The sequence below is a fragment of the Tiliqua scincoides genome, chromosome 1 (genome assembly GCF_035046505.1).
Source record: "Tiliqua scincoides isolate rTilSci1 chromosome 1, rTilSci1.hap2, whole genome shotgun sequence".
Classification (NCBI taxonomy): Eukaryota; Metazoa; Chordata; class Lepidosauria; order Squamata; family Scincidae; genus Tiliqua; species Tiliqua scincoides.
Window position 1 is genome coordinate 115,732,981 of NC_089821.1, and position 21,437 is coordinate 115,754,417.

Sequence of the window (21,437 nt, forward strand, 5' to 3'; positions counted from 1 at the left end):
CAAAGAAAAATGGGGAATGAAAGTTATGCACTTTGCAGAAATAAACTGATGACTTTAGCAAAATCTAAAATTCTAAAAATACCCTTTTTAGAGAAATCAACAGAAAATTATATGAACTGGACCATTTATCAATTTTCTGCATGAGACAGAATGAGTTTAAAAGTAGTTGATTTGAAGATCAGATCATAATGGATACAGGAGTTTCTCAAACTGTGGGTCGGGACCCACTAGGTGGGTCCCCGTTAATTTCAATGTTTTATTCTTAATGCATTAGACTTGATGCTACCACGGTAAGTGACTGCATTTGGGGAAATGTTATACATCTGCACTTTAAACAAGCTACTATGGCTATATTAACAATGATAAAGGGATTTACTTCTGGGTGGATAGGACTGCAGCCGATGATCATTAACAACTTCCCTGCTTGATGACATCACTTCTGGTGGGTCCTGACAGATTATCATTCTAAAAAGTGGGTCCTGGTGCTACAAGTGTGAGAACCAATGGAATAGAGGCCTGGAATTCCATTGCCTCTCTCCCTATTTTGCTTTCGCTTGTCATTGGGCAAGAGAAAAAAACAATGTAAGGAAGGAAAAAATTATACAGTGTATTGTCTTTCGCATTACCTTTTTCATATAGCTCGCTATGCTTTTCTGTAGGTTTCTACATATGCTGTTGCTAGAGATAAAAATTTTTTCAGTGTCTTAATGTCTGGTGCCTTAATTTTTAACCCACTAAATTCTATAGTCCCTCTTTCAACGGGGAGGAAGTAGTTCATTTGCTTTAAGCTCATTAAACTTAAAGAGCTTTAAGTGCATTTGCTTTAAGGCTCAACTGCCAAGCCTCTTGCATGAGATAAAAGGGACCTAAATCCTTCCAACCAACCAAGTTCTTCTCTACTGTGTGTCTTGCTGCCCAAACAACCACAAGCCACCCATCTGCTTCCTCCCCTGCAGAGAGCCCAAGTCACTGGAGCCGAGCCGAGCCGAGCCGAGCCGAGCCTGCCCTGCCCTGCCCTGCCTCTCCAGCAATAGCCCACCACCCGCCCTCAGCAGAGCCAACGCGCGAAATAGGAGGCGCGTCGGCGACCGCCCAATAAATAGCAAACGCCACGCATGCGCCGTACATTGAGCACTGCCCAGTGCCTAGAGATAGAACAAAACGAAGGTGGCCCCGCCACACAGGACCAACTTGCGGTATCGTGTCGCCTCCGCTTCCTGTTTCACATGAAATCCCCCTATGTGGGAGACGGGAAGCCGCTCTACCTCCACGCCTCTATCACTTGAGGGTCTTTTAGAGCGGTGTTCTGTTGCCACGCTTCCTGCCGAGCGCTGTCCATTGGAAACCGGAAGTGCACATTGAAGCCTTCGAGTTCGCGGTCCCCTTGAGAAAGGCTCCCTGTGTGGTGCGGCTTTTCTGGGACGGAAGCCACGGAGTTGTGGGCGGTGCTTGGGCTAGAGTGGCCACATCTCTCGGAGGCGGGCCTCCGAGAAGATGGTGGCGAGCGAGCAGCTCCTCGTGGTTCGCTGCGGCGGGAGCTGGTTGAGCGGCAGCCGTGCCGTCTTCTCCGCTGACGCGAAGTGAGTGGCGGGCTGGGGCCCGGAGAGGGAAGGGAGCCGCGGAGGCCGAGGGTGCTGAAGCTCCAGGCTCCTCAGCCACGCACCGCACGGGTTTCCCTGCACGTGTGAACTGAAACCTGTGTGTATGCCTCGTTACATGGGTGTCTCTTGGGGTAGTTGCGCTGCGGAGACTTGGCTGCCTCCCTGGACTGAGAGACAAGCCTTATGCCTGTCTACTCAGAAGTAAACCCCATTGTAGTCAATGGGGCTTACTCCCAGGTAAGTGTGGGTAGGGTTGCAGCCTAAGAGCCCAAGCCTATGCCTGTCTACTCAGGAGTAAGCCCCATTGTAGTCAGTGGGGCTTACTTTCTGGCAAGTGTGGTTAGGCTTGCAGCCTAATTTGTTTGCCATTGGCCCAATGATATTTGTTAATTTGCTCTGTTTTGATTTACTTTTCAATATGTAATATTAAAATTAATGCCTTAATGCCTTGTCTGATGTTTTTACCTGTTGTTATACTCTGTACTTTATTATAAAGCTTTGTAAGCCACCTTGGGCATTTACTTCGGTATGGGAAAGGCCAGATGTAGATATCTCAAATAAATAAATAAATAAAGTTGTGTTGTGCTGCATAATGTAGATATTTTAATATCTGCTTCTATAGGAGCAGTTCTGCCCAATTTTCCCTCTGCTTCACAAGCTTCAACGACTGGCTAGGAACAGAAGCCAGTCTGTTCATACTACAGTCAAGCATACTACTTTGTTCTATGACAGCTTTTCTCAACCTGTGGTTCTGTTACCACCAGTGGTACTTGGAAGTGGTACTCACAGGACTCCTGGACACCTGCCACCCAGCAGTGAGACCAGGAACTTGACACCACAGACAGCAATAGGATGCTCAGCTCAGCAGGCAGAGCTCAAAAGCATGCTTTTCTGCAGTTGAAAAAGCCCTTCCATAAGAAGAGCCCTGCTGGATCAGCCCAATCAAGTCCAGCTTCCTGTATCGCACAGTGACCCACCAGATGCCTCAGAGAGCACACAAGACATCAAGAGACCTACATCCTGGTGCCCTCCCTTTCAGACATTTTGAGGTAGCCTACTTCTAAAATCAGGAAGTTGCACATACACATCCTGACTTGTAACCCATGATGGAGTTTTCCTCCAGAAATTTGTCCTGTCCCCTTTTCAAAGGCATCTAGGCCAGATGCCATCACCACTTCCTGTGGCAAGGAGTTCCACAGACTGATTACATGCTGGGTAAAGAAATATTTTCTTTTGTCTGTCCTAACTCTCCCAACACTCAATTTTAGTGGGTGTTGCCAGGTTCTGGTGTTCTGTGATCTGGAAAATAATATCCCTCCCATCCACCCTGAGCTTCTTACTGGTGTTGGTTGTGTCACATCTGGCCTTGCAATCCAGAAGTAACGGATGATGATGTCCTCACCAGTTACTTCCAGTTGTTGTTCAAATAGGTGGACCATGTGAAATGGTACGGTGGAGGACAAACTTTGAGAAACACTGCTCTGTGAAATAACAACGTTATGTGTTTAGATTGTATACAATAAATAAAAGGTTTCTTTCCTCTCTACTTGTTTTCTTTGCTGTCAAAATGCTGGATGTAAGCTCTTAGAATCAAGGGACTCTCTCATTTTTCATATTGTTTTTAAAAGGGGCTTGTTGGGGCTAGTGTATTTAAATAACAAACGCTCCTGGCAGAAAATGTCACTGGCAGAAGAAAATACAAAATAATTAGTATAAGGGATTTTTCTTTATGTACTTGATATCTCAGATTCTACCAGTGTTTAAATGTTTTTATAGATAATATTAAGAAAGGCTAACTTTGCTGCTTTGTTCTTGTTTAGACTTTACATTCAGTGTTGAATGGTATGAGGAATAATTGGTCTAATAATTTGGATAATCACTGAAGTTTAAGGTGTCTTGTTTTTGTACAGTAATTGATCATGTTGCTTGTGCTCAATCTTTTATTTCATTCCTTTATAGGTACCTTTTATGTGCTTCAGGTGACTATATAAAAGTCTACAGTACAACCACAGAAGAATGTGTGCATGTCCTACAGAGTCATAGCAATCTAGTGACAGGAATCCAATTGAACCCCTGGAACCATCTGCAGGTTGTGACTTTTTTCCCCACTGGCTTTTGTTTGACATTTCTTGAATGAATATGGCGTCCCAGAAAACACATATGAATACTTTGTGATGGAAATATGATTGTCTCTCTAACAGATACTGAGGCAGTGTCTGTCCTCAAACTTGTAAAGGGCTGTTAGTGGTTTTGTTGCACACTGGTAATTAAAATGCTTTCTATATAGAACATTATGGATCACTTAATTTTTTTTTTCTCCACCAGCTATATTCATGGTCGCTAGATGGCACTATCAAACTCTGGGATTTTATGGATGGCATCCTCATCAAGGTTTGTTACACTGGGTTTTTGAACAGCGGTTTATAGACTTTGTTGTTCTCAGTAATTTAAGCATGTAAAGCTACAATCCTACACTCTTACATGGGAATAAACCTCATTGAATGCAGTGGGATTTACTTCTGGGTAGAGATGCATAAGATTACATTGTTAATAATGTGCATCAAAGAAAATGCAATCTTTGTGACATTGTGGCAAAAGGTATACATACCTCCAGTTTGCAAGCAAAAATTCTAATGCAGACACAAGGGAAGTATATCTGTGTGAAGATGTGAATCTATTCTGTCATTGCTTATGTAAGCTATAAAAATTCTAGGTGATACAAGCCATCAATATTTACAAAACAATTATTTTCTTGCGATTAAGTCCAGCTCTTAAATTGAATTTATCCTCGAGTGGTATAGGATTACAGTTTTAATGTGCTTTGATTGCGCAGGAGGTAAATGGGCCCTTTTCGGTATGTGAATCTGGATCTTTCAGGTCTAAGTCCAACATCCAAACTGCTATACTATCTTGACTCTTAAGGATATTGGGATTGTAGTGCTTGCACTAGTCTCTGACCTCTAAAAGGTATCTCACTGGTTGCAAAGACTCATCAGCAGAGATTCTCTTGTTTTCTATTTCCAACTCTATGAAAGATTCCATTTCAAGCTTCAAATGAATTGTATTTGTTGGTAGCGATTCACTGTTGTGATTAGATTCATGCATTACTTCATCTATAAATGTGACAGAAAAAAATTAATCTCCCAGTTGTAGATAAGATTGGCTAAATAAATTTACAGCACAGTCCAAACTTCCACCCCCAAGGTGGCACAAGTCTCTTCTGCCGGTTCCCAAAAGCACATTCCCTACGACTTGGGACCTTGCGGAGCCAGCCCCATGCCCAGAAGCAGTAGGCTTGTGCTAGCTCAAGCAAACTGGCACAGGGCATGGGGTAGGGCAGCAGGAGGGAGGAACATGGCGGGGAGTTGGCCTGTGGGGTGGATCGGGCCTGTGAGAGGAGGTGGGACTGGCCGCGGCAGCTTAGGCCAGACTCCAACCCTAGCCCAAGTGGCATTACTTGGGCCGCTTGGATTTGTGCCCATGAAATTGCAGGCGCAGATTCAAGTTACCCCATAGGACTGTCTAGGGCATTTTGGGGGTGTAAGGGGAAGGAAGTCCCCTTAGTGTGAGTTGTGCCCCAGCCTGCACCAAACTTGCATTGGATACAGCACCAGCCAGTCAGCCTGCCTATTCCAGTGCAGATTAGGATTGCGCCCTCAAAAGATTACTTAAGCAGCAGCATCTTTCAGCAGAGTTTTAAGTCAGTAATTTTTTTTTATTTTCTTTTCCAGTCTTTTGTTGTTGGGTACAAGCTCTTTGCTTTGTATGCTGTCGCAAATTTTGAAGGTTCAGTGTTCGTTATCATTCCGAAGGATAACAATGAAAGATCAGGTATCACAATGTCTTTGTTTATATGATTGTCCCTTCTGTTGATTTTTGTTTATGATAAAGGTTGTGAGTCACCTATTTGAAAAGAAAGTGAAATATTTTACGAGAATAAAACATCTTGCCTAACACTTTATCAGGGAATACACTGTTAAATGTTTTGCACTCGTAAAAAAAAAATGTCTCTGTAGCTTTGGGGAGGTTTGTTGCAATGAATGGAAAGATACTGAATGGAGAAGGGGACTGTCTTAATAGAAATGCGCTTCATACTATAAAGTTTATAGGTTATGTAAAATATACTTAAGAGACTTATCAAAATGTAGGTTTCAAACTCCTAAATAATGCTGCAATTGGAAAAAAAAATGTATGGTGCATACAAGCACATACTTCAACTTGAAGCTTAATTCAGGGAATTTCTGTTATGATAGATGAGTGTTTAGGGGGTTATTCATGTAAAGATCTGTAGCCTGCTGATCCTGAAATGCCAAGGTGGGCTTTTCAGGACCAACATGGAATTGCACTCATATTGAAGTATGAACTGGTCCTGCTAGCCCAGTCACAGAACCCATAGCCATAATTCTGCACTACACAGATTATACAGAGAAAGGAAGAGTCGTGCTGCTTTCTAAAAGCATTTCAGTTACCCTGCATTCAAACTTTTCTCAGTGAATTAATAACTTTTTACAATGCAGTTGAAGGATCCAATGTGCTTTACTGCCTAGCATAGGATCCTGAATTGAATGTTTAAATTTAAGCAACTCTAGTGTAGCTATTCATATTGCAGGAATAGTCTAGAGAAGACTTTCTCAACGTGTTCCTTGGAGACCTGGGGCTCCCTGAGACCACTGTTAGGAGTGGAAAGGGATCCAGAGAGCAAAAAGTTAGTGAACTGTTGTTCTAGAGCAGGGGTGCCCAAACCCTGGCTCAGGGACCACTTGTGACCCTCAAGGACTCCCAGTCTGGCCCACAGGGAGCCCCCAGTCTCCAATGAGCCTCTGGCCCTTCAGAGACTTGCTGGAGCCCGCGCTGGCCCGATGCAATTGCTCTCAGCGTGAGGGCAACTGTATGACTTCTCGCGTGAGCTGTGAGCCAAGGGCTCCCTTCACTGCTTGCTGTTTCATGTCTGATGCTGCTACAGCAGCAAAGGAAAGGCCAGCCTTGCTTTGTGCAAGACCTTTTATAGGCCTTGAGCTATTGCAAGATGTTCATTCATTCATATAAGTTCCATCTCATATAGTCATTTATGCAAATTTATTCAAATTTGAAATGTAAATTAATTCCTTTTTCCCAGTCCATGATACAGTGTCAGATGATGTGGTCCTCCTGCCAAAATGTTTGGACACCCCTGTTCTAGAGCAGGGCTGCCTAGCCCACGGGCCATTCCCAGCCCCTGGGGACCCCCAGTTGGGCCCCCAGGAAGCCCCTGGTCTCCAATGAGCCTCCAACCTGCAGGACATTTGTGGGAGCCCTCACTGTTCCAACATGGCTGCGCTCACAGCATCAGTGTCAGCAAGGGAAAGGCTACTCTGCCCAGCCCTCACAGGAGAGCTCTGCAGAAGCCCTGCTCATCCGCAACGCTCATTAGGTTGGGGAGGCTGCAGCTGAGTCCAGGCATTGGATGGCAGTGAGAAGTCCTGGGCCTGTTTGTTCTGCTTGAGTTTGGCTTGGAGGGAGAGAGAAACTGTGGGTCTGGTTGTGCTGCTTGAGTGTACTTGGGGTCGGAGGCAGGTGCTGCAGGGAAGAAATTGCGGGATGCTTGAATGCTGCTGGAGAGCATATCTGTAAGTCCCATAGAGTCAGTGGGGCTTACTCCCAGGAAAGTGTGGATCGATTAGGCTGTGAGTGCTTGGTGTCGGGGGCTGGCGCTGCAGGGGAGAAATTGTGGGATGTTTGAATCCCACACGCTGCTTTTGCTTGTTAGGGTTGCTGGCAGAGAGGGAGGAAGATAGGGGTCCCTTTGTGAATGGGTAAACACACAGCTCTCTGCCTGCTTCTTTGTTTGGTGCTTGATGCTGGTTGGAGGAGGAGGGTTGGAGCCCAATCCTATGCCTGTTTACTCAGTAGTATGTTCCATTATAGTCAATGGAGCTTATTCCCAGGAAAGTGTGGATAGGATTGCAGCCTAAGAGAGGAAGACACACAGCTCCCTTCTGTGTGTGAATGAGGAGAAACAGACTCCTGCCCTGAGGGGGGAGGTACTCACCAGCTCCCCAGCTGACTGCGTTCCTTTACTGCTTGTTACCAGGATTGGGGGCGGGGGGAAGAGTGTAAAAACATGCTTCTGCGGGGAGGGGGAGGGAGCCCATGCTTGCTCCTCTTAAGTTTGTTTTGTATGTTTCCCTGGGAAGAGATGTGTTAGATACGTCAGGAGTTATTTTAACACCCCCCCTTTTCTGTATCTGATGTTTATTACAAATAAGCTCAGTAAAACCCATTCGTTCATATGTGTTCCATCTATAATGTATTCATTTATGCAAAATTTATGTAAATTTATTCAAATTTGAAATGTAAATTTCCCCCGACACAGTGTCAGAGAGATGATGTGACCCTCCTGCCAAAATGTTTGCCCACCCCTGTTTTAGAGGATTCGTACACCACAATCTACTGTAAGAATAAATATTTACAATGTACTGAATTCTGCTGATCATGCAGCACAAATCTACGTAGGTTTACCCTGAATTACATTCCACTGTGTCCAATGGTGCTTTCCCTCTAATAAATATGTTTAGGATTACATTGTTAGTGTGGAAATCTTGGTTAAACTGAAATATATAGTCTTTATTGCCTAAATTTTGTCAGTAGCCAAATGTAAATGATTGATAAAAGCGTACACTACAGATGCAATTTGAATTCAAACTGTGGCAGTTCATTTGGCCGGCGTATATCGTATAGCAGCAATGCTTGGTAACAAACCTTGGGCAAGTCTCTAAAGGTAGTCTTATAGGAATGTGTGTCACCTTGCTTGCCTTTAAAGGTGGGTGAAATGTAAGCATTGCAAATAAAGGTTATGCAATAAAAATGATGCCACAAAAGCTGTATGGGCTATGAGCAAAGATCTCTAACAAGACAATCTAGCCTACAGTTTAAACTATACTTTTTTGGTTGAGGCAAAGGGCAAATATAATGGCAAATACTTCTGTAGGTGATCTGTGTGAGAATAATTGTTTTAGGTATTTAATGTCCAAATAAATAGTAAAAAGGAAAAGAGAAAATCTGTGTGCCTAGTTTTTGTCCTTGTGTATTTGCAAGGCAGTTGAAGGAAGTTTGGGCTTCACTGATTTATGAAATAAAGTACTCGCCCTGCCTTCTGGGGCAGCAGGGAACAAATCTTTGCCTCTTCTGTATGACAGCCATTTAGGTAATTGAAGAGTGCTATCATGTCTGTCCTCCTCCCACCCCCCTCCCCAGCTTCTCTTTCCCAGCTCCAGTTCAGTCTTTTTGCACAGAACTTGTTTTTCAAGTCCCTGAGCGTCTTCACAGGCCTTTGCTGAGCCCTTTCCAGTTTGATACCTCCTTTTGAATTGGGCACAGTACTAGCTTATAACTGGAATAGTCTGATAAGGAGACACGTTAGTAGTTTCAGTACTATTGATCCTAATATCTTTCCATATGCTAGTTTGGCCTTGGGAGCACTGTGTGTGGTACTGGGATTTCTGTTTGATGCTGTAGCTTACCCTCTGAGTTCTCAGGTTATCCTCTGGGTCCTGATCTGTCCCTCTTGATCTTTAATACTTTTCCAGACATAATTCATAGTGCTTGTAATGACTGTAAAGCTGTGTACAATTTAGGATCCAGTTACTTGAAGGATAATTTTTTTCCACATAACTCTTCCTGTGAGGGATGCAACATGGCTACCTGAGATGACATCACTTTTGATGTTCAAGTGGTGGTGACCCTTGATGGAGATTTTTTTTTGTGCCTCCTGATCTCTGGAATTCTCTTTCCTGCAACTTAAACCTATCTTCTCCTTGTTTGCCTACCACAGGGATCTTAAAATTTTTCTATTTTGCCTTTTTAATTAGTATTTTTGCTTATTTAATGAATGCATTTTATTGTACTATAGTATTTTTTGCTGATTGTTTTATTGTATTTTATCTTTTGTTTTATCTATTTACTTAATAGCGCAATTCTAACCTGTGCTAGACTCATATCTAGTGAGTTTGGGGCTGAAAGCAGCTCAGCCTGGGGCTTCCCCTTACACCAGGAAGAGTCACTGCAGCCCAGTGGGTCTCCTTGGATCTGCACCACCTAAAGAGGCACAGAACTCCCTACCCCTAGCCTAGTGGTGCAGATCCAGACAGCTTGGAGCTGGCCCAGGCTGCCTGGGAACAGGGTCAGGATCTGGCATAATTGCGGGGTCCTGGCCCTGCTGCCTACTCACGGGCCTGCCTGCCCTCCCCCACCCCAGAACGCCTCCTCCCTGACCTCCGTGCCAGCTGAGCTTGGCCAGAGAAAATTTACCATGCTCCATTGCCACAGAGGCTGGATGTGACCTCCACAGACCAGCACACCTCCATGACCTGGTGCAGCTGACTTGGGAGTAGGCACAAATGTATTTTACGGCACATTTGCAACCTTCTTGGGCTGGCACCGGGAACTTGTGGTCCAGGGCAATTTTAGGATTGTGCTCTAAGTAGTCTTGAATTCTTGTTAGGGTGGAAAAACAAAGCATAAGAATGTCTTTTTAACTCATTGAAACATATGGCATGAATTTGTCTCCTAACAGAGACCAGTATTGCAGCACAGAGCAAACCAAGCTAAGTGTGGAATGATATATTGAGATGGGAAGTTTTGTTGCCTGTTGGGTTGGATGTGGATAATGGTGCACGTTCATGAACTTGTAAAATGCAAGCTTCACTTATGAGCATGTGTCTGTGTTTATTGTATATGTGGAATATTTCACCACAGATTTCCCAGTGTTTTTTTTATTAATTAGATGTATTTGTTTTACCAGGTTTATTTCAACTAGTGTCAGTGAAACTACCAAAAATATCAGGTCAGGAAGTGGAAGCCAATGAGCTAGAATTGATTTTGGATGCCGTAAGCAAGTCACCCAAATGCACTGCATTCGGAAGAGAAGTATGCTTACTCTTACAATGATAAAATGTTTTAACCCACTTGGAGTCCAGCAAATACTAAATCGTAAATTATGCTTTGGTTATAACAGGCTGAATATGTGGTATCCGTATCAAATCTTCACCTCCTTGTTTGTTTTTTCAAGAAAAAGAAGATCTACAGGTGAGAGTTCATCTTAGCTGATTGTACTGCAAAACAGAAGACCACATTGGATATGCATCTGTAGTTATAAACTGTCCAGGACTGTCAACAACTTCTGATAATGCTTATGCTTAGTTTTATTGCTTCATTTCCATAATACGAGGAGGTGCTGTACCTTAGTGTTCACCAGATAGCATCTCACAGTTCTCAACTCTTAGCTCATAAGCCTTTCCTGTTCGTGCCAATAAGGCTAACAGCGAGGAATTTGAGGCTGATTTCTGCCTAGTGCAACTGTCATGTTTGACACAAGGTGACTCCTGCTGGAACCACAAACAATCCTAACAACAACTACGTCTTTTAGATGACTACCTCTTTCGGCCTCTTTCAGAGACTTGCTTGGTTGTGATATGGAATAGAACCTTAGGGATCATGCAAATCTTCCCTTACAAACCTTAAAATCTTCAACAGGTTTTTAATCCTAATTTAGGGGCATTATGCCTAATCTGTTGCAGGGAAGCAACAGCAAAAGAGGGCTATGATTTCATTTCCTGCTTGTGGTCATTCCCCAGGAAAGCTTATGGGCCAGTGTGGGAAATAGTGGCCAGTGGAATTTTGGCCTGTTCCAGTAGGCTGTTCTTATGATCCATGGCTTGTCTCATTAGAAGTTCAGTTGGTGGTGACATGGGTCAGAGCCTTTCCAGAGGCAGTTCCTAGATGGCAGAACTCCCTCTCCTAAGAGATTCGGTGGTGCCTAATTGTCTATACTTTGCCATCCAGTCAAAACTTTTTTGTTTAGTTAGGCCTTCTCTCAATAAACTGATTTGGATTGTGCTATTTCCAGTCTTCTGTGGCACTTGTTTTGTGTGATATTTTACTTTTTTGTTTCATTGTTTTAGTTTTACATAGCTTTGAGTACTTTATGGAAAAAACAAAAAAATAAATAATGATTAGCTGAACTGATGGTAACACTTGAAATCTTTTATGGTACCAGTCAAGCTTAGAGAAATGTCATACTGTTAGAGCAAACATGATCAATAACAGAGAGGGGACACTTGAAGCTGCACCAGGGTAGCACAGAGCAGAGATTCAAGGTTTCTTTTACTGTCCCTAGAGGCAATTAAATCAGTCAAATAATTTAATTCCCACTGTCTGTAAAATTAAGAGACTTTCATATACAGGCAGGCCCCCCCCCAATCCACGGAGCTGGTATCCATGTATTCAGTTATCCGTGGAGCAGTGGATCCAGCCCCCGCGCGCACTCATTATGGTGCCTTTCCTTTATTGTAGAAGTGCTTGCAGTGTGGGTGCTTCTTGCTTAATTGAAGGACCAGATGTGCAGACAAATAGCCTGCATGCTAGAGAGCAACTAACAGGAAGCAGGAGTTCCTGCTTCCAGAGACAGGAGGGAGGGAGGTGTTCTGGGGCAGTGGAGGGCAGGCGGAGGGCATTTTGTGAGGTGGGGCTTGGACCTGTCAGTTACGCCAGATCCCAGCCCCATTCCCCAAGCAGCGCAGAATGGCTCCAAGCTGCTCTTTTCTCTTAGGACTTGTGCCACTTTCTGAGGTGGTGCAGGTCCAAGGAGACCCATTGAGGCTGTAGTGGCTTACCCAGAAGGAAGGGGTCGAGTTTCCCCTTGCCTCTGGCTGAACCGCTTCTGGTCCCAATCTTACGCTGGATACAGCACAGGCCTCCTGGCCTACCTGTTCCAGTGCAAGATAGGATTACGCTGCACGTCACCTGTTCTATTAACTTGCAGTTTGTTTCTTTTAACCTATTTCAGTAACCATCTTGGTCTTGTTACCTGTGCTTTGAGGTGACATTGCTTTCACAAACTGTATCTGGGACTGTTAAAAAAAATTGCTTGACTAGTTTTTTTCCAACACCTTAAGTGAGCTAACTAAAATTGTGATTCTGTTTCTGAAGCTTTCCTTTAAGGTCAAAGAACAGTTGTGCAAATTACTTTACCTGTGTAGCCTGTCATCCAAAGGAGGACTGCATAGCCAGTGGACACAAAGATGGCAAAATTCGTCTCTGGTGAGGCAAACCTTTTGGTCACTGTTGGCAGTGGCTACTGTTGACAAGCGTGCTTACCCTATGCTCATTATAATTTTTAAAAGTGTGTATAGTGTAAGGGCACAGTGCACTCTCTCTTGCTCTCTCTCTTGCTTATGGCAACATTTGCCTTTCATTTCAGCATGTCATGGAACGCAATGCTGCAGCGGTGGGATTATAGGTCACTTAGGGTGACTTGAAGGAATGGACAGGTGTCCTGAACCTTTTTAATTGTTGTGTAGAAACTGGAATTTGGCTTGTTCAACATTGCATGAAAGGCAGTACCTACAGAAAGTTACTGCAGATTCCTTAGCTGCAGACTTCAGTCCCAAGATAAGAAAACTATGAAGCCTTTAAGAGTATATATTTTTTAAAAAAATTAGGATTTTCCTCTTAATTCTTGCATTTTAACAGCAGGGGGAAAGAGAACATTTTGCAAAGGGTGAGAGCTATTTTAATTTATTTACAGTTATAGCTCACTCCTTCTGTAGAACTTGGAGTAGTTTGCATGTGTTCCCATGGGTCTGCCATTCAGGTTGCTTAACTTCAGTAGCAGAACGATGTCATGCGCTTTCAGATCATTTGCCTGGCTCACGGTAAAAGGCACAGTACCTCTGAGACATTCTGGCTCCAGTTCAACTCTAGTCACAATTCTAGTAAAGAGGGTGTTAATGTACAGCTGTTGGTCTGCATTTGAATTCATGTTGGGATGTGCATGCTGCTCAGAACACTACAAAGCAGGTACACTGCACCCTTGTTTGTGGTGTGCATCTGATTTAAGGGTTGACCAGGGAATGGGGGATCTATGTATTGCTTAGGCATAAATAACACCTTATTTTTATTCTATTTGCTAAAGCAGAGACCAATCTAACATTTAGCAAAGACATAATCTAAGACTTTTATAATGTTGAGTGCTTCCTTATGGTTGTTTGCTTAGTTGCTTATATGCAGGTTATTCTCCTCAAATCTTAGAAAGTTTATTATCATTTTAATTTTCTTATTCCAATAGGAGAAACTTTAACAGTAAGAGAGAATATACATATTCCACGCTGCACTGGCATCATGATGAAGTTATGGATCTTGCTTTCTCTGTAGAAGGTAAAGTGATCCGAGGCAGGACATCTCTAGTTTGAATGTCACCTTGACCTGTGAACTCATGAACTTGGCCAAGAAAAAGTAGCTTTAGGAAAGCCACAAGCCTCATCCCCCTCCCCTCCTCCATCCACTTCTAATGCACAATACAGGTTGATCTTCAGGGCTGTTGAAAGAATTACTGAGATAATGCATGTGAAATACTTTAGTTTAAACATATGAGATGCTATTAATATTAAATGAAAGTGCTGGATCCACTCAATATATCTGCCAAAGACATGGGACCAAAGAACTCTAGCTTTTACAATAGATGTTCTTAAATTCCCATGTCCAGCTGTTTGTGTGTGAAAAGTAAGGAAATAAAACATGTAAGTGTATTGTATGTCACTGTTTTGGTTGACAGGTGCAGTGTGGATTCTTGAACAAGCAGAAGTAAAGGAAAATGCTGCTCCAACACAAATTTAAAAAAATTGTTTTTGAACTGGAGCGTTTTCCCCTTTCTTAGAAGCAATGGAGATAAAAATCTTGTTGACCTCAGTGAAAACTTGAAGTGGCCTCATAGTGTTTGTTTAATCTCTGGCTTCTCTTTGAAACAGGAAACAGTTTGATATGGCAAGTGGGAGGATTTTGCTGTGTTTCAGCATAGCTGTGCTTCCATAAGCACAATTTAATTGCTCCCAGAATAGCTTTTGTTTCAAACTCTTGCGCTGTTCATTATATGTTAGACGTTTAAAATCCTGTCATTGCTGTGTGTTAAAGTCCTTATAACAGCCATTTAAAAAATTGTTTTAAACAAGTACCCAGTCCATTGGATTGTTGCATATCATTCCATCCCATTAAAAAGTGTAGGCACCTAGCCATTATTCGCTGTTGAACCCAGGTTTGTGTATATGACCATAGATAATGGTGGCATTATGCATTGGAATGAATACCCAACTGTGCCTGGCCAGACAGGCTCATAGCTCAATGACAGCACCTTGCTTGGCATCCTCAGTTAAAAATTGTAGGTAGAGCAACTAGGAAAAATTTCTTCTTGAAACTTAGTGCTCCAGTAGGAGTAGACCATAATAGGCTACATAGACCACTCCTCTTGACTTGTACAAGGAGTATATCTTGATGTTATTTCAAGCCTGCCTCAGGCAGCCCCTGCAAAGAGTTCTGTCACTTTAACATGGATAGAGGAAGCAGTAAGACATGAAAGCGACACTATGCTGTTTCCATCCTTCTCTTGAGAATGAGCTTGGACATAGGACCATTTACCACAACCTCATGTCTTTGAAGTTGCCACACATTACAAGTGTAGGATCAGCCACCAACACATGGACTAGCTAACAATTCTAGAACTATGACTGAATACCCTGCGTCTGGAAAAGGGAGAATAGGGAGACACAGTCTTCTGGTTATGATTGTGATTGTGCAGGCACAGAAGGGAGCATAGGGTGGTACAGATTTCAGTTTTCTGAGAGTCTGTCTTTTAAAAAGAAAAAGAACGAATGTTTTGAGCCCTTGGGTGTATGTATCTCTTTTTAAAACATTGTGTATGGTAGCAGATAATGGAGGCTTGCGAATGATAGCAGTGTATGTAAGATAGCAGATTATGGAGGTTGGAAAGGGTTTGAGCAGTGTCTTAGAAGCTAGAGGGGGTGACTGAGGATTTGCACATGTCACAGTCCTGCATGTAAAATAATGTAAGCAGGATAAATTTTGAAGAATAAGAAGTCATGCCAACCTGCAAGTCTGGCACGTGCTGTAGAACTTGGCTCTTCTAAATGCAGAATTTGGTTTCCCTAAGCGTACAGTGTTCATGTCGCTTGCTGAAGAGAACACAGAACCCTATAGTTAATTAAATATCAAGTTAGAAACTTAACTTTCAACCCAATCCTATCCTGCGCTGGAACAGGATGACTGGCTGGCTGACCTGCACTATATCCAGCTCAGTGCTGGGGTGGCTACGCGTCGGCAGGTCGGCGCATGGACGTGCACCAGCCTGCCGCCTCCCCATGGTAGTGCAAAAGTGCCTTATGGCACTTTTACAACATCTCTGGACTGGCACAAGGGTCATGTGACAGCCCAACCTAGCCTTAGGATTGCACCCTTAGTCACTTGTTCAAATTCAACTGCATATAAAAATGTATAAGTACGTGTTGTGTTTCTTAGACACGTTTTCTGCTTGGATCGATAGGAACTAGTCTCCTGAGTGGTGGAATTGAGTCTGTACTGGTTCAGTGGCGAGATGCATCAAACTCTAAGAAGGAATACTTGCCTCGTTTGGGATCTACGATACAGCACATCTCTGTCTCACCTGATGGAACTTTATTTTGTACCTCACATTCCGATAACAGTAAGGACGCATGGGAGAAATAAGTCTCATTTAAAGTAATACTCAAGATATTTAGTTGCTTTCTTATCAGCAAAAATTATAAACCACCAGGTCAAGTATTCATAACAAGCAGATACAACTCTAGATTTCTGTAAAGTCATAGGTGAAAAAGTTTGTGAGTGGGCCACCCCAGTCGTGGTCCAATCTTTGGTTGTCCTTCCCCCCTTACAATGTTATCTGCAGCTTCCTCCTTGTACTGTAGCAGGAGAGGGCAAACCCTGGCCCGCAGATCACTTGCGGCCCTCGGAAATCCCCAATCTAGCCTACAGGGAGCCTTCAGTCTCCGATGAGCCTCTGGCCCATCAGAAACTGTTGGAGTCTGCACTGGCCCACAATTTATGTCTCCATGTGTTTCTGATTTGGTCTGTATGCTTTCACTGTGCAAGAGGTGTGTGGCAAACAGATCATGGTTCTCATGAGTTCTACACGCCTGTATTATAGTTCTCATGTGTATTATAAATAAGCCCAGTAAAATTATCCATTCATATAAGTTCCTTCTCTAATGTATGCATTTATGTAAGCTTATTCAAATTTGAAATGTTAGTTAATTTTCCCCCCAGCCCCTGACACAGTGTCAAAGAGATGATGTGACCCTCCTGCCAAAAAGTTTGCCCACCCCTGTACTATAGTGATGGAGGAGAGAGACACTGGAGGAGACACTCCCCATCTCAGTCTTGGATGTTCCTGTCTCATTTGATGTGAAGCAGCCATTCTCAGCAGGAGACATATGGTCCCTTGCAGTGCCCTGACACAATTGAAGTGAGCCACAGATTAACCACTGAAATAAATAATTTTATATTTATTGTTCCTGTTGTATCCTTGTTTGACAGGGGGACCTGGGACCTGAGAAGAGCTCCTAGGAGGGCCAAAAAAGGGTTGAGAATGGCTGGTCTAGAGGTAATGTGTGGTTAAGCTACCTCTAATGACCATTGTACTAATGCTGCTTATTTAATTTACATCCCACCTTTCTCTCTGAATATACAAAGGGTTCAGGAGGGTGTACAAAATAGGTGTTAAAATAGTTAAAATGGCTATAGACCTCATGAAACAGGAGAATCCAAACTGAGGGACAGGGATGAGGAATGCCTTCTCCATCACCACAATACAAGAAGAGAGATGCATATCATAGTGTATGGAGGGCAAAGGCAACCAGAGGTTGGATCAGGACTGGGGTGGTTCACTCATGTTCCACTATAAGCTTACAGAAATCTAGACCTACACCTGCTTGTTTACAAATACATCATGTAGTTTGTACCTTGGAATGAGCAATGCTGGAATTTTTGTTTGGATTGTATTTTTTATTTGGTACGTTATCACAGAATCATTAGAGCTGACTGGCTTTGTTTTTCTTTTTAATATGTGGTTTATCAAGCTTGTGGGAAATGGGGGAAATTTTGGACCCTTAATGACCACTTTACCTTCCAGCAGCATGCTCGGCATGACTGTGACCTCTGGTGGCATTTGCTTTGCGCAAGTATGCACTTCTCAGCAATGCAGGTCGTTATTGGCGAGCAGGTCCATTGATGGTGTACTCCTACCTAAAAAAGTAAAGTGAAGAGGACAAAGCCTTTGAGTGTTTCAGATTGTTTTTTACACCTGCCAATTACAGAACTTCATATCTTGCCATTTAAGTAGAGTAGATGTTGTTTATTGGTGCAAATTCACAATCGCCCAGTGCCAGCACTTGTGTGTTAAATATTTTGCAAGATTTTATTCTTAACCTTTATAAACTTTCTTTTAATACATGCAGAAATAACAGTCATTCACAGTGATTTGAAAGTCTCTGCAGTAATTCAAGGATTAATCAAAGGTATGTCGGTCTCCTTAAATTAATCTTTCTTAAACTTGCAAGAAGAAATCGAATTCTAGCCGCAAGCATTTCTTTCATTTCAGGCAGCAAGGTCAGGACTGGTTTGATGATTGACCCAAGAAGTAAAGCTCTGGTTCTGAATGGCAAACCTGGTCATCTCCAGTTCTATTCACTGCAAAACGACAGACAGCTGTACAACGTAAGTTAGATCAGTGATCGCCTCAAGGTTAGCTCAATAACCAACCATATGTGCTGCCTCTAAAGTAGAAAATAGGGTTAAGGAGTGGGGATCTGTTCACTGCTGCTACTGTGTAGCACTCATTGAATGCCAGTTATTGCTATGGATACTGGGTGAAAAAAGGCACAGAACCAATGAGGAATTTGGAGTTCTGGCTGCAGTCTTGCAACCAGTGATGCAAATGGTTGTTAAACATCTAAATTGTGGGAGATATATGTGTGTAATAAATGTGCTGACAGATGTGTACATATGTACACATATACATATGTACGTGTATGTGTGCATATACGTATATGAATGGGTAAGTTCAGTCTAGGAGGTGGCCATGATAGAGCATGTGTTTGCATGGAGAAGACCTCAGATTCAGCCCCTGTTGTCTTCAGTTAGAAAGAAGATAGGCAGCAGGTGATGAGGGAGACATCATACAATTTTGGAGAGTGACTGAAGCGGAGTAGAGAATACCATTCCCAGATGCAATGATGATGTCTTGGCTGTGTAAACTTCAGTGAAACCATTGAACACTCTCTTGACCTTTCATGAGGGAATGCTCATTTACTGATAATCAGTTAGCATTTTCCTCACTCAGCAAACATTTAATTCTTTATTAAGAGTGAAACAACTGCTCTTTTATGTGTGGAATGTATATTGTAAATGCCTGACTAAAAAAATCAAGCAAGCGCAAGGGATGTCGTAGAAATTAATATTGTAAGATGTCTTTTAACTATCTTTCTGTTTCCTCTGATTTGGGTCCCTGTGTTTGCTTACAATGCAATTCTCTGTGTGTCTACTCAGAAGGAAACCCCATTGTGTTCAATGGGATATTACTAGAAAAGTGTTCATAGGATTGCTGCCTTAGACAATCACTAGTTAACATATTTTGCAAGACCTTTTGTCTTTTAATACCATTAATTTGTTTCTGTTGCCAATCTGTAAATGTGTACAAACTGAGAAACCAGTTTTGTCCCTTTAAAATATTGCAGTTGGATGTTGTGCAGCAGGAGTATATTCATCAACATGGTCTGAACCAGGTTGAGCTAGATAAAGCTGCATTTGATTCCAAAGGTAACTGGTTGGCTACTGTGGAAGAACGAAGAGAGAGGGGCACTGAACTCCAATTGCAGATGAAGCTGTGGGCTTATGATGAGCAAACGCAAAGGTACTACATGCTACCTCCTCTAACACTCTCATTTCTAGAATTACTACATCGCACATGTTACATTTCCTGAGATTGGCTCAGCATCTGACATAGATTTTCAGGCATGGTGAAAAGTTGTCAACCTCAATGCTGAATGCTGCCCTCAAGTATTCTTGCCCCCAAACCATCACTTGTATCGTGAGATGGGACATCAGGCAACAGCCCAGCGTACTTAGTACTTGCAGTATGTGCAGTACTTACATGGTTATTGGATAAGTTAGTTCCTTGTCCATGTGCCTCAAATGCATATACCTTGCATAGAAAAGGGAATTTGGGCAGATGTAGGTTTTTAAACTCTTCCATGTTGAGTTGCATCTGCTAAAATTCCCTCTTTATACAATGGTTAAAGGTATAGGCACTCTGTCGTCCATTGTATCTGGACACCCTGATCTCATGGCACACTGAGAAGGTGCTAAAATTGTCAAGGAACACTATCAATTTTTTGATAATTGACAAGACATACCTTGCTGCCAGTGGGTGGCTCACATCCCCCAAATGGCCCCACTAATAAATGACCCTCCCCAAACTCCTGTGGAACACCTGCACATCATTCGCTGCACATCATTCACTGATTGAAAATCACTGTTCTAAAGGGGCAGCACCAGTGTGCAGACTCCTTCAGCATCTGCCAAACTTCTGAGATTTCATGCTGCTTGGAACTTGGCTGGGCGGTGCACTGCCATGCCCCCGCACACCTTGGATAGAACAATGATGTGGCACCTTAAAAGACTAAAAAATTTAGTATAGCATAAGCTCTGATATGCCACAATGAATTCATTCATCTTTAAGGAGCCATATGACTCTGTTTTTGCTATAACAGATTAACATGGCTACCTCTCTGGGGGTTTTCAGCTGCTGTACTTGTCAGTGTCTAATGAAACGTGTATACCAGCCTCTGATTGCAATAATCAACAAGTCATACACCTGTGTCACTATTTCAGTGGGACTTACAGAGAAGTATAACTTGGTGGCAGGCCATCCAAGTTTACTTCGTATGCAGTAATGAATGCACTCTTTGAAGAGGCATAAAGATTGGAGTAAGGTTGCATAAATACACATTGGGAATAACATGAAAACATACATTAGTAGAGTACTTGCGCTGACATCTTTATTTTTCTTGGCACAACTTTTTAAAAATAAATACTTAAAACATTATCCAGCATAGGAAATATGACCGTGACCATGAAAATATTCTGTTCCATTCTTGTAGCTTTACTCTGAACACAAGAATAAATATGCCTCATGAGGACTCCCTCACAGCTGTGTGTTTCCGTGGCACAGATGAATCTGAAAACACAACTCCTATGCTGGTAACGGCTGGCAGCGATGGGCAATTTAAAGTTTGGGTGCTACTCGCCGAGAACGATGATGGAGGTAAGTAACACTGCCCATGCAATGTACATATATAATATCATGGTTTTATTCATTCATATCATAGAGGGGAAATTCTATGTACCTTTTGATGAGGTTCAAAAACAGAGCACATTTTTGTTCAGCATTGTGGATCACAACTTGCATTTTTTTAAAAGAGAAAAAAAGGACATTAATGGGCACTGTCTGCTGAACATAAGGAACCAGCAGTAGTCTTTGTGGGGTTTCTAGAGCTTATGTACAAGGACTTCTTCATGTATATCTCTTGCCTCTCCTCAGTGCATGTCACTTTATTCCTACTCGTGTACTGCCCCAACTCTTCACACAGCCATTTTCAACCACTGTGCCGTAGCACACTGGTGTGCCGTGAACGGTCTGCAGGTGCACCGTGGGAGTTTGGGGGAGGGTCATTTACTAGTAAGGCCATTGGGGGGATTTGAGCCCCTCACCAACAGCATGGCGTGTCTTGTCAATTGTCAAAACTGATGGTGTGCCTTGACACTTTTAGTATCTTGTCAGTGTGCCAGGAGATGAAAAAGGCTGAAAATCACTGTCTTAATATGTTCCTCCTTCTCTGGTGCCCAGGCATGAAGGAATAGCACAAATTCACAAACTTTGCAACTAGAACAAATTGACAGAAATACCTTTTTACAAAC

The 21,437-nt window shown here is 42.7% G+C and overlaps 1 protein-coding gene across 1 annotated transcript in view; it reads left to right on the top strand.

Annotated features, from left to right (window-relative positions):
• Positions 1-1,485: 1,485 nt before the first annotated feature.
• Positions 1,486-21,437, top strand: part of WDR75 (WD repeat domain 75) — a 34,142-nt gene continuing 14,190 nt past the window's right edge. Inside the window, exons 1-13 of the mRNA XM_066635388.1 lie at positions 1,486-1,580; positions 3,561-3,690; positions 3,927-3,992; positions 5,333-5,432; positions 10,381-10,505; positions 10,594-10,664; positions 12,567-12,677; positions 13,705-13,793; positions 15,970-16,128; positions 17,918-17,977; positions 18,061-18,176; positions 19,196-19,371; positions 20,621-20,784. Coding sequence (XP_066491485.1) covers positions 1,495-1,580; positions 3,561-3,690; positions 3,927-3,992; positions 5,333-5,432; positions 10,381-10,505; positions 10,594-10,664; positions 12,567-12,677; positions 13,705-13,793; positions 15,970-16,128; positions 17,918-17,977; positions 18,061-18,176; positions 19,196-19,371; positions 20,621-20,784 — 1,453 coding nt within the window. The 5' untranslated portion in view covers positions 1,486-1,494. The remainder of the gene's footprint in view (positions 1,581-3,560; positions 3,691-3,926; positions 3,993-5,332; positions 5,433-10,380; positions 10,506-10,593; positions 10,665-12,566; positions 12,678-13,704; positions 13,794-15,969; positions 16,129-17,917; positions 17,978-18,060; positions 18,177-19,195; positions 19,372-20,620; positions 20,785-21,437) is intronic.